The sequence below is a fragment of the Aotus nancymaae genome, unplaced genomic scaffold, assembly GCF_030222135.1.
Source record: "Aotus nancymaae isolate 86718 unplaced genomic scaffold, 86718_ANA_hifiasm-v0.15.2.pri h1tg000010l, whole genome shotgun sequence".
Taxonomy (NCBI): Eukaryota; Metazoa; Chordata; class Mammalia; order Primates; family Aotidae; genus Aotus; species Aotus nancymaae.
Window position 1 is genome coordinate 37,979,151 of NW_026988421.1, and position 12,266 is coordinate 37,991,416.

At 39.0% G+C, this 12,266-nt stretch overlaps 1 protein-coding gene across 3 annotated transcripts in view; it reads left to right on the top strand.

Moving 5' to 3' along the window:
* Positions 1-12,266, top strand: part of IDE (insulin degrading enzyme) — a 119,627-nt gene that overhangs the window by 52,653 nt on the left and 54,708 nt on the right. For all 3 annotated transcript variants that reach the window (XM_012454779.3, XM_012454780.3, XM_064374117.1), the window contains 4 exons: positions 8,220-8,342; positions 10,098-10,210; positions 11,353-11,515; positions 12,033-12,125. In XM_012454779.3, the coding sequence (XP_012310202.1) occupies positions 8,220-8,342; positions 10,098-10,210; positions 11,353-11,515; positions 12,033-12,125 (492 nt within the window). The remainder of the gene's footprint in view (positions 1-8,219; positions 8,343-10,097; positions 10,211-11,352; positions 11,516-12,032; positions 12,126-12,266) is intronic.

A 12,266-nucleotide genomic window follows, 5' to 3' on the forward strand; every position in this document is an offset into this window, starting at 1 on the left:
AGTTGGAAGCCATTTTTCTGTCCTATTTTGTTTTTGTTTTTGTTTGCCTCTCCATGGAATTAAAGTAGGAACAGTTGAATATTTATAAGTAGATTTGGAATAGTAAGAGGAAAAACTTAGTTCTGGTTATTCCTTACTGATCTGTTTCTCCAAACATAACGCTATTGACACTGTGGGAGTAACTGGGTTTAGTCAGCTGGGAGGGAAATAAAAGAAGGAAGTCAAAGAGTGGGTGGGAGCAACAAAACAGGTACTCCTACATGTGTAGGTACAATGAAAGGCAAAATGGGAAGACACAGAGATACAGAGGGTAGAGCTGTATTTCAGGTGTGGGTGACTTTTATTTATTTATTTTTTTGATACTGAGTCTTACTCTGTTGCCCACGCTGGAGTACCATGGGTTGATCTTGGTTCACTGCAATCTCTGCCTCCTAAGTGGTTTTCATGTCTCAGCCACACAAGTTGCTGAGATAATAGGCACATTCCACAATGCCCAGCTTTTTTTTTTTTTTAGTAGAGACAGTATTTCACCATGTTGGCCAGGCTGGTCTTGAACCCCCGACCTCAGGTGATCTGCCCACCTTGGCCTCCGAAAGTGCTAGGATTATGCTGTGAGCCACTGTGCCCAGCCAGTGACATCTGTCTGTCTGCCTTTCCTTTCCTTTCCTCTTTCTTTTCTTTTTTTCCCTTCTTTTCTTTTTGACAGGGTTTTCCTCTGTCATTCAGGTTGGAGTACAGTGGCATGATCTTGGCTCACTGCAGCCTCCATCACCCCAGTTCAAAGAGTTCTCCTGCCTCAGCCTCTGAATTAGCTGGGATTACAGAAATACACCATCATACCTGGCTAGTTTTTGTATTTTTAGTAGAGACAGGGTTTCACCATCTTGCCCAGGCTGGTCTCAAACTCCTGAGCTCAAGTGATTCGCCTGACTCGACTGCTATTTACGCTAGTATGCTAATAACAGGTTCATAGGATTATAAATATAAATGAACCCATATTTTGTTTCTCTCAGTTGTCAAGTAATTTTTTAGTTCCCCTACATGTAAAATCCTCTAGAAAATGCAAAGAAGTGTAACCAGTATCATTACACTCAAGGTGCTGAAAGTTTAGTTGGGGAAGCAAGATTTCATTGAGTATAATCTTAGCTTCGATTTTCTAGGATCATCATCTCTTCTTTTTTTTCCCTCATTTTTCTTGCTAATTTTTATTGAGTCCTGTCCTAAGCACTTTATGTGGAGTATTTAATTTCTAATAATTCTCACAGTAACCCTAGTAGGTAGTGCTCTTACTATTTCCATCTTACATATGAGTAGATTAAGATTTAAAAGAAGATAATTAAATTGCCTGAGGTCCCTCAGCTTTTAAGTGCTGGAGCCAGGATCTGAGCCCAGATTTGGAGCTTTTAAATACTATTCTATTTTGCCTGTTTTAGTGGTACCCAGAATTTAATTCTTCAGAATCTCAGAGGAGCTGCAGTTTCAATTCTAAAGTATAAGTAAGATTTTCTTTAGCAGAAGGAAGAGCCATTCAAGGGCAGAAAGAAAAGGAACTAATATTTATCATGTGGGTACTAAGTGCTACACACTGGGTAGGTGTTCTGCTGCCAAATACCATCTCACTTAACCTTCACCGCGATACTGAAATTTTATCATCACCTTTGACAGATGCCAAAAGTGATACTGAGAGAATAATTTGACTAATATTTTAGTCTTGCAGAGAGTACAGAGAGGAGAGAGATAGGGTGGTAGTGGAACTATATCTATAGGTTATGGAATTCAATATCACGTCAGTCTGAACTCAAAGCCTGTATTTTTCATGATAATAATTAGGTTGACCCCTAATGCAAAACCGTGACATGAAGAAACCATGACATGTAAAACTATGGCATGAAGAAAAGACTAAGGAGTGAGCCTGACATCTTTTGGAGAACATGAGTTAGGATAGTTTGAATGTAACAAAGGATATTTTTGCATAGAGAAGTAGGAAGGAACAGAATAGAAAAATAGAACCAAATGAAATTGTGGAATATGAACCAGAGGGTAGTTCAGTGACTTGATTCTGGGGTGAAGATAATAACACACAAAATCAGACTCTAGTAAAAGTTCAATTACTTTTTTCTCTCTTCCCTCTCACCCTTATTTCCTCTCTCCTTTCCTTCACCTTTTTTATTGAATAATTTAAAACATACACAAAAGCATACAAAATACTATAATGACTCTATGTGTGCATCACCCTGTCCCTGACCAATTTTGTATGATCCACATTTCCATTCACCCTTTTGTATTATTTTGAAGATTCTAGATACCATTTTGCTCATAAATATTTCAGTATATATCTCTAGAAGATAATAATTCATTTTTAAAAACATAAAAATACCATTATTGTTAACCATTATCATCATCAAATATCCAGTTCGTGTTCAGATTTCTAGTGTTCTTATAAAAATCATAATTTTTAAAGTTTATTTGAATCAGAGTCCAAATAAGGTTCAAATATTAGTGATTGTTTGATATGTCTTTTATGATTATTTTAATTTTTGTAGAGACAGGATCTCACTGTGTTGCCCAGGCTGGTCTTGAAATCCTAGCTTCAAGAGATCCTCCCACCTTGACCACTCAAAGTACCAGGACCCCAAAGTGAGCTACCACACTAGCCTGATATGTCTTTTAAGTCTCTTTTTAGTTTATAGATTCATTCTTTATCTCTTCCTCTACTCCTTCCCTCACTCCCCTCCTATAATTTATTTATTGAAGAATCAGGTTTGTTTTATCGAACTTCTCATAGCCTAGATTTTTTTGTTTACTACACCTCTAACAGTGTAGTTTCACACATTCCTCTGTCTTCTGTATTTCCACAAATTAGCAGTTGGATATAGAGGCTTGATCAAATTTATGTTTGACTTTTTGACAAGACACTGTCATAGGTGGTGGTGTGTTTTTCCATTGGGCATACAGTGTCTGGTCATTTATTTATGATGTTGCAAACATTGATTCTCAGTGCATCACCTTCCTAATTTTGGTTCCTCTAATGTTAATTCTGTCATTCCATCTCTATTGATTAACTTGAGTACTGCTGTAAAATCTCCTTTTCTACTATTTGGCTAGTCAGTGGTACAGTTACCATAGGAATGGCAGAACAAATTCTTTTATTCCATTCCATTTATTTAACAATTTTCAAAATAATGAGCTGGTTAGTCAGCAGCCTTCAGTGGTGACTAATTTTATTTTAGTATCATATAAACTCATGGATATAAAAACATTTCATATATTTTAGTCCATGTAATCATTTATTGTTCCTTAAGCTTTTCCACAGATTTTGTTACTATCTTTTTTCCCCTTACTGAGATTTATCTCTATGAAAAACTAGAAACTTACTGAAAACAAGAGCTGGACCAATCAAGTGTAGGAGTACATTCTGATGGCATTTAAGAGGTTTTCACTTAAAATCCTCTCTTATAACTCGTATCTTACACTTGCATATACTTATTCAGCTGCAGAGGAATTGCCAGTTTAAATTTTGTGGGAAAATTCACATATATCAAAAGGCTTAGTCTCTCACTTCTAGCATTTTTAGAAGATTGTTATAGCAAGAAGAAAGGGTTTTATTTATTTTTTATTTTTCTTTTTTGAGATGGAGTCTCGCACTCTTGCCTGGGCTGGAGCGCAATGGTGCGATCTTGGCTCACTGCAACCTCTGTCTCCTGGGTTCACATGATTCTCCTGCCTCAGCCTCCCAAGTAGCTGGGATTACAGGCGCACGCCACCACACCTGGCTAATTTTTTGTATTTTTAACAGAGACGGGGTTTCACTGTGTTGGCCAGACTGGTCTCGAACTCCTGACCTCGTGATCCACCCAACCTCAGCCTCCCAAAGTGCTGGGATTACAGGCATGAGCCACCACACCCGGCCAAAAGGACTTTAAAAAAAAAGTTTATAATAATTGCAAGTAACTAGCTATGTTAGGTATGTTAGCCTAATTTTCAGGATCTTGGGTTTTCAGAGAACGTATAAAATTATCATGGGTTATAACTATCAGGTTGACCTTTCCCTGAGAACCATACTGTTGGAGACACCTCTGGTTTCTAAGACATTTCTAAAACTTCAAACTCATTCCTTCTCAAAGTAAGAAATATATTGCTGGCTTCAGAATTTTCCAGGAAAATAAATTTTATTCTCTTGAAAATCAGCATTGATATACATTAGTACTGAGTTCGTAAGCTTTAATATTCTAAACAGAACTTAAAATAGTTATTAAAATGAAAATATAAAGTAGCATTTAGTGGATTTTACAATTTACCAACCCCTTTTCACATCCATTATTACATTTCTTAGGCTTCACAAAACCCCATGTTAATATTGAGTAATTATTGTCTAACAGATGCTATGCTGAACCTTAACATGGATTATTTATTTATTTTTCTTGAGATGGAGTCTTGCTCTGTTGCCCAGACTGGAGTGCAGTGGCTTGATCTCAGCTCACTGCAACCTCCACCTCCCAGGTTCAAGCGATTCTCATGCCTCAGCCTCCCTGAGTACCTGGGCCTACAGGCGTGCAGCACCATGCCTGGCTAATTTTTGTATTTTTAGTAGAGATGGGGTTTTGCCATGTTGGCCAGACTTATCTTGAACTCCTGACCTCAGGTGATCTGTCCGCCTTGGCCTCCCAAAGTGCTGGGATTACAGGCGTGAGCCACTGGGCCCAGCAGATTATTTATATTTTAATTCTCACAGCAATCTATGAGGTTGGTTGTCTTATTATTCCCATTCATGAATAAGTAAACTGGGACTTAAGAGAGGTTAAGAAACTTGCCTGTGTCTCACAGCTAGGAAATGAAGGAGAGTCAGGGATTGAGCCCTTCCTTGCTCTTACCAACTGGACATGTATCCATATTATCCGTATTTTACAGATGAAATAAATGATCCCTTGGAGATATTTGGAGACCTTTCCAAGGTTGCTTAATTAGCACATGATGGAGTCAGGACAAGAATCCCTGAATTCCCAAATGCCAAGGCAGTGTTCTCTCCTAGCAGGCCTAGAGTGGAAGGGTCACAGTAGGTGAGCAACCCTGATCTTCCATTCACTGCTGGAGCTCACCTGGATGGCAACAGAGCCAGAAAGGTAGGATTCAACATTTTAGTACAAGTAGCAGCATTTTAATTTAACATAAATGACCCAGCTGAATGAGCACAAAATTAGGACAGTACGTGTCTAGAGACTGAACTGGTATTTGTTATCCCAGCCTTATTCACGTTGTTCTCCATACCTGGATTCTTAGGTGTTGCGGGGGCAGTCATCTGGACCATTTACTCAGCTCCTTCCTTACTTATCTAGCCACAATTTCTATTCTTTCCCTTGGGGAATACGTCTTTTTGTTTCGGGATACACTCAGAAGCCAAGAGTCCTTCCTACAATTGAATTGTAACAGCAGTGTTGTTTATTTTCTGTTATTTATTCAGTAAGTGTTATGTTAAGTACTTCACTTTTTTTACAGATTACTGATGTAGTGTAAGCAGTGGATTATTCATTTTCTTTGCTGTATTGTATTCCATTGTGGTCCTTTGGTGCATTTTAATATAGCATTTTCAGTATTTGCAAATGAGCTGTGCCCTACTGCGTTTGGGCATGCACCTTTATCTTTGTGTTTTAAAATGGACCTAAAGATAAAGGGACAGGATTAGAATGGTGAGATACTCAAGAACTTCAAAATCAAGGCAAATGAACCAGAGTTAGTCAACTCGAAATAAGTGTAAGTTCTAGATGGAGGCCAGGATTTTGGTCTTTGTAAACTTTGAGTTTGTGTGTGTGTTTTTAACCAGGATATTTACTAGATCATGAATAGGCAAGTCATGTTACATTTAGACTAAAAATCTGATTTCGATCTAACATTGTTGAAATAAAAATTTCTCCAAACTTGGGTATCGCAATGTGTCAGTCTTAGTTCACGTATTTTAGAAATCTGAGATTGGCAGTGTAAAGGACTAAGGAGCTTAAGCAAAAGTCCCTCTGGAACTGTGGCTCTTAGAATCTTCATTTAGTAGAAAAGAGAGGCACCATCAATACTCAGATTTCACCTTGATATGAGAGAACTTCAAACATTTCCAGCAGAAGAGTTTTTTTCCCCCTCAAGGAGTTAGGACTATGGGTATGCACCTAAGGGCACCTGGCCCCTTCAGGTAGAGTGAGAGAATGTCTCAGAACTTCTCTGGGCAGTAAAGCAGACCTGAAATTGGACAGGGTCTTATTATTATTTTCAGACGGAGTCTCACGCTGTCATCCAGGCTGGACTGCAGTGGCACGATCTTGGCTCACTGCAGTCTCTGCCTCCTGGTTTCAGGTGATTCTCATGCTCCAGCCTCTTGAGTAGCTGGGATATAGGCATGCCACCATGCCCATCTAATTTTTATATTTTTAGTAGAAACGTTTCACAATGTTTGCCAGGCTGGTCTTGAACTTCTAGCCTCAAGTGATGCACCTGTCTTGGCCTCCCAAACTACGGGGATTACAGGCGTGAGGCACTGTGCCCAGCTTGAACTGGTCTTTAGTGAGAAATGGAGAAGACTAATTAAGAACCTAGAACCAACTTGGGCAACATAGAGAGTCCCTGGTTCTACCAAAAAAAAAAAAAAAAAAACGCTGGATGGTCTGAGCTACTATGGAGGCTGAGGTAGAAGGATAACTTGACCTCAGGACATCAAGGCTGCAGTGAGCTGTGATTACACTACTGCAGTCTAGCCTGGGCAACAGATTAAGACCCTGTCTCAAACAAAAACAAAAACACCTGGAAACTTGGATGATAGGCTACTTCTAGTGAGTATCATGCATATGATTACTTTGTGACTAGGAAAAGGTTAATGAGTTAAGGTTAAGATTACTTGCTAGGCTGTTTCTTGCACACTCTCTTCAGTGGATCTGTTGATTCAAGCATTCTGGGACATGAATCTTGAGTCAGTGCTATGCAGCACTGCAAAGCTAAAGACTGAATTTGAGAGTGCCATCTGGTGGCTTTCTGTAGACATTTAGTTTCATGCAAAAAGGACTTTCCCAATGCCCATATATTAGATGCTATAAAAACACAAGAAAAAAAACTAAACCACATCAAGAACGTACTCTACCATAGTTTTATCTCTGCAGAAGAAAGACAGGCTCTCACTTAGTAGTGTAAATAGAAACAATATAAAAGTTGTTATGCCAAGATCTTAGGATATTTCCGGTCAAGCTACCATTTTGGAGAGACACCGATCATTGGAATTTCATCTCCCAGTCCCTAATTTGCAAGGCATTATTTAGAGAATTTGACTATTTGTTTTTTATTTGTATATTTTACCCTACTTGAATTAATTATAAAGATTTCGTGAGAGCTGTTAGTGGTACACTACGTACATCGCTGGAGAGTTATAAAAATAGCACTGCATCCTATTTTTGCCAGTCTAGATCACATCTATGAGAATTCACATCACAAATTTAATCCTTTGGCCCAAAATAGTAAATTTCTTTCCACAAGTAACTTGGCAATTTCCAAAAAAATCCCAGAGTGACTCTGTTCAATTAATTGTGGAGTACATAGGGAGTTGAAAATTAAAATAAGCATGAATGGAGGCCATGTGGATCTTATTTTATCTTTTAAGCACTTGTAATACCTACTATCTCATAGGGATTTTGAGAAATATATACATATATATGTATATAAATTTTTTTTTTTTGAAACAAAGTCTCACTCTGTCGCCCAGGCTGGAGTGCAGTGGTATGATCTTGGCTCATTTCAACCTCCACCTCCTGGTTCAAGTGATTCTCATGCCTCAACCTCCCAAGTAGCTGAGACTATAGGCGCCCGCCACCATGCCCAACTAATTTTGTATTTTTAATAGAGAGAGGGTTTCACCATGTTGGTCAGGCTGGTCTCAAATTCCTAACCTCAGGTGTTCAAGGCCTACCTTGGCCTCCCAAAGTGCTGGGGCTACAGGTGTGAGCCACTACACCCGGCCAAGAAGTATAATTTTTATGAGATGCTTTTAGTTCTGTAGGGAAGATTATAGTTTAAAACGGAGCTAGTTTGTACTCTGTTATCCTGTTTATTCGCTTGATATTCAAATAAATTTAACTTATTATGTGTAGTAGAACTCTGTTTTTAACGTTTATCTTATAGCAATATCAGTGATAATTAAAAAACTTTAAAGTCTGTTTTGTTTTTTCTAAGAAATGCCTTTTCTTCCCTTCCAGGTAACAAATATACTCTGGAGACTAGACCAAACCAAGAAGGCATTGATGTAAGACAAGAGCTACTGAAATTCCATTCTACTTACTATTCATCCAACTTAATGGCTATTTGTGTTTTAGGTCGAGGTAAGAACCCTTACAACTTTTTATAGAATTGGATAGTGTAAATTTTTTGTGTTGGCTTTTTCAAAGTATTAGAAGATGGATATAAGATAGAGCTGCCTCTTTGCTCAGAGTCTTTTGAAAATGATCTACTTGTTAGAGAATATGTAGATGGGGATTTTTATATCTAAATTGTGTTCCCAAAAGAAGTTTAAATGGAGTTTGGAAAAAAATACAAATTATTACAGTAATTGGTGCTCTACTTATATAAAAGCAAGGCAAGCCCAGCCTGGGCAACATAGTAAGACCATGTCTCTACCAAAAAAAAAAAAAATTTTTTTTTTTAATTAGCAGGATGTGGTAGTCTGCACCTATAGTCCTAGCTGCTAGGGAGGCTGAGGGAGGAAGATCGCTTGAACCCAGGAGTTAAAGGCTGCCATGGGCTGTGATCACACCACTGCACTCCAGCCTGGGTGGCAGAGAGAGATCCCATGTAGAAAACACAAAAAGGAAAAAGATTGGCAGATTCTCCGCAAAATCTACTTACACTAACTTACACCAGTCTCCACTTTTACCAGCCTGGGCAACATGGTGAAACCCCATCTCTACTAGAAATACAAAAATGAGGCTGGGCACAGTGGCTCACGCTTATAATCCCATCACTCTGGGAGGCCAAGTCGGGTGGATTACCTGAAGTCAGGAGTTTGAGAGCAGCCTGGCCAACATGGTGAAACCCCTTCTCTACTAAAAATACAAAAATTAGCCAGGTGTGGTGGCACACACCTGTAGTCCCAGCTACTCAGGAGGCTGAGGCTTGAGAATCACTTGAACCTGGGAGGTGGAGGATGCAGTGAGCAGAGATTGTGCTGCTTCACTCCAGCCTGGGGAACAGAGCAACACTCTGGGAAAAAAAAAAAAAAGAAGAAGTACTGAAGTGAGGCTGGGTGTGTTGGCTCACATCTGTAATCCCAGCACTTTAGGAGGCCAAGATGGGTGGATCATCTGAGGTCAGGAGTTTGAGACCAGCGTGACCAACATGGTGAAACCCTATCTCTAATAAAAATATAAAAATTAGTCATGTGTGGTGGCGCACACCTGTAGTCCTAGCTACTCAGGAGGCTGAGGTAGGGGAATCGCTTGAACCCAGGAGGCAGAGGTTGCAGTAAGCCAAGTCTGTGCCACTGCACTCCAGCCTAGGCAACAGAGTGAGACTCTGTCTCAAAAATAAATAAATAAATAAATAATAGCTGGGTGTAGTGGAGCACACCTGTAGTCCCAGCTACTCGAGATGCTGAAGCACAAGACTCACATGAGAATCATTTGAACCCGACAGACAGAGGTTACAATGAGCCTAGGTTGCACCACTGCATTCCAGCCTGGGTGACAGAGTGAGACCTTGTCTCCAAAAAAAAAAAAAAAGTCAATCACTTAGAAACTTCTAACATCTGACACTGGGCTTAGACTATCTATTTACAAGGTGAATATTATATTTTGTCTGCTAGTAGTTCAGTATATATGTCGGTAATCATAGTTTTCCAAATGCAATTAATTATTGTTTCTAATATTTGTTTTAATTTTATTATAATATTTGTGAAATAACATTGTGACTATTTGTGAATAATTGTTTAAAGTATAAAGAGATAGGTGTGAGCCATAATCATTTTCACATTTTCCTTTTAATGGTACTGAGACTTTTCAGGAGATCCTAAGATTTTAAGCACTCCCTGTTGTATCCTATGATTTGCTTAAGTTCTGTTTTCCTTGTCTGTTTTCTTGTAGAATCTTTAGATGAATTGACTAATCTGGTGGTAAAGTTATTTTCTGAAGTAGAGAACAAAAATGTCCCATTGCCAGAATTTCCTGAACACCCTTTCCAAGAAGAACATCTTAAAGTAAGTGCATAAATTTTGGTATTTTGTCTTAATTTATGAACATGATATATACCTAGTTTACTATTGAACAGGTGAAAATTTTTGGAGGTTTCATTATTTATGTAGTTTTTTTTTTTTTTAAACAGTCTCGCTTTGTCATCCAGGCTGGAGTACAGTGGTATGATCATGGCTCACTGAAGCCTCAACCTCCCTGGCTCAATTGATCCTCCCACCTCAGCCTTCTGAGTAGTTGGGACTATAAGCACACACTACCACACCTGGCTATTTTTAGTAGAGACAGGTTTCACCATGTTGTCTTGACTAATCTTGAACTCCTGATCTCAAGTGACCCATCTGCCTCAGCCTCCCAAAGTGCTGGGATTACAGGCATGAGCCACTGCACCCAGCCCCTATGTAGTTTTCTTTTTACTTCTGTTTTTGTTTTGTTTTTTTTTGACATGGAATTTCACTCTATCACCCAGGCTGGAGCGCATTGGTGCTATCTCAGCTCCCTGCAACCTCTGCCTCCCGGGTTCAAGCAATTCTCCAGTCTCACCCTCCTGAGTAGCTGGGACTACAGGTGCATGCCACTGTGCCCAGCTAATTTTTGTATTTTTAGTAGAGATGGGGTTTCACCTTGTTGGCCAGGCTGAGGTCAAACTCCTGACCTCAGGTGATCTGCCTGCCTGGGCCTCCCAAAGTGCTGGGATTTCGGGTGTGATCCACTGCACCCGGCCCCTTTGTGGTTTTAAATATTTGTCAGGATAACCAGATCAATCTCACATTTATTAGGATCATGAATCACCAAAAACATATCAATATGTTCTGGTCTTTACATGCTAAAAGTAGTTTTGGTATAACTGTAGTCTTAACATTGACTGTTGAAACTGTTACCCAGTACCTGAAGATAAGCATTCAAAGCCATTAATATTTAGCTGCATAATTCAGGGGGTAAAACATGGACTATATACCAATTGTAATGAAATTCCACTAAGAGAGTGCTGAGTCATTTTTTCTTTGTGGTCAGTGTATGATTTTCTGTTGCAGTTGATTTGCTCTTAAATTTGGGATTCTTCCACGAAAATCATGATTCTTCATAGTTTAGAAATATTTTCTTCAGTAGGAGTTGTATATAGCTAATCTGTGTGATTTGTTTTCTTCAGCAACTTTACAAAATAGTACCCATTAAAGACATTAGGAATCTCTATGTGACATTTCCCATACCTGACCTTCAGAAATACTACAAATCAAATCCTGGTCATTATCTTGGTCATCTCATTGGGCATGAAGGTCCTGGAAGTCTGTTATCAGAACTTAAATCAAAGGGTAAGTCTTCTGGGCAGCAGCTTCTGAACGTCCACCACATCTTTTCACTCTGGCTCTCATTTTCTTCTGAATATTATTCTATGAAGGAACATTCTTAGATGAGAGCATTTTGGGTTAGTGAGTGAGGTGGTGGTTGTTGGCATGCTCTTGTCTTTTTTTTTTCCCTTTTTTAGATAGAGACGGGGTTTTGCCATTTTGCCCAGGCTGGTCTGAAACTCCTGGTCTCAAGCGATCTGCCTGCCTTGGCCTCCCAGAGTACTGGGATTACAGGGTGAGCCACTATGCCCAGCCAGTAGGCTACTCTTGATTGGGAATTGATTTGAGGAATCTTCAGGAAAGCCCCCATTTCTGCAGCATCTGAAACTGCTTTTCTGAACTGATTTTTTCCCCCAATCTTTTTTGTAAGAGGTTCATTCTGATATCTTAGAAACATACAGTATAATTTTTTTAAAATTTTCTTATCTTGAAAGAAGCCACACATGCATTCAATCATGTTGATTTCCTTTGAATGTTGCAGGCTGGGTTAATACTCTTGTTGGTGGGCAGAAGGAAGGAGCCCGAGGTTTTATGTTTTTTATCATTAATGTGGACTTGACTGAGGAAGGATTGTGTAAGTATTGATTCACCTTTTTGCTTTTGAATGAAAATTTACTTTCTATGATGTTTTTTAACTTCTTCATGCTGTGAATCTGTTGTTTATGTTGAAAGATACAACATTTTAATTCATACAACTTATCCATTGTATTTTTCA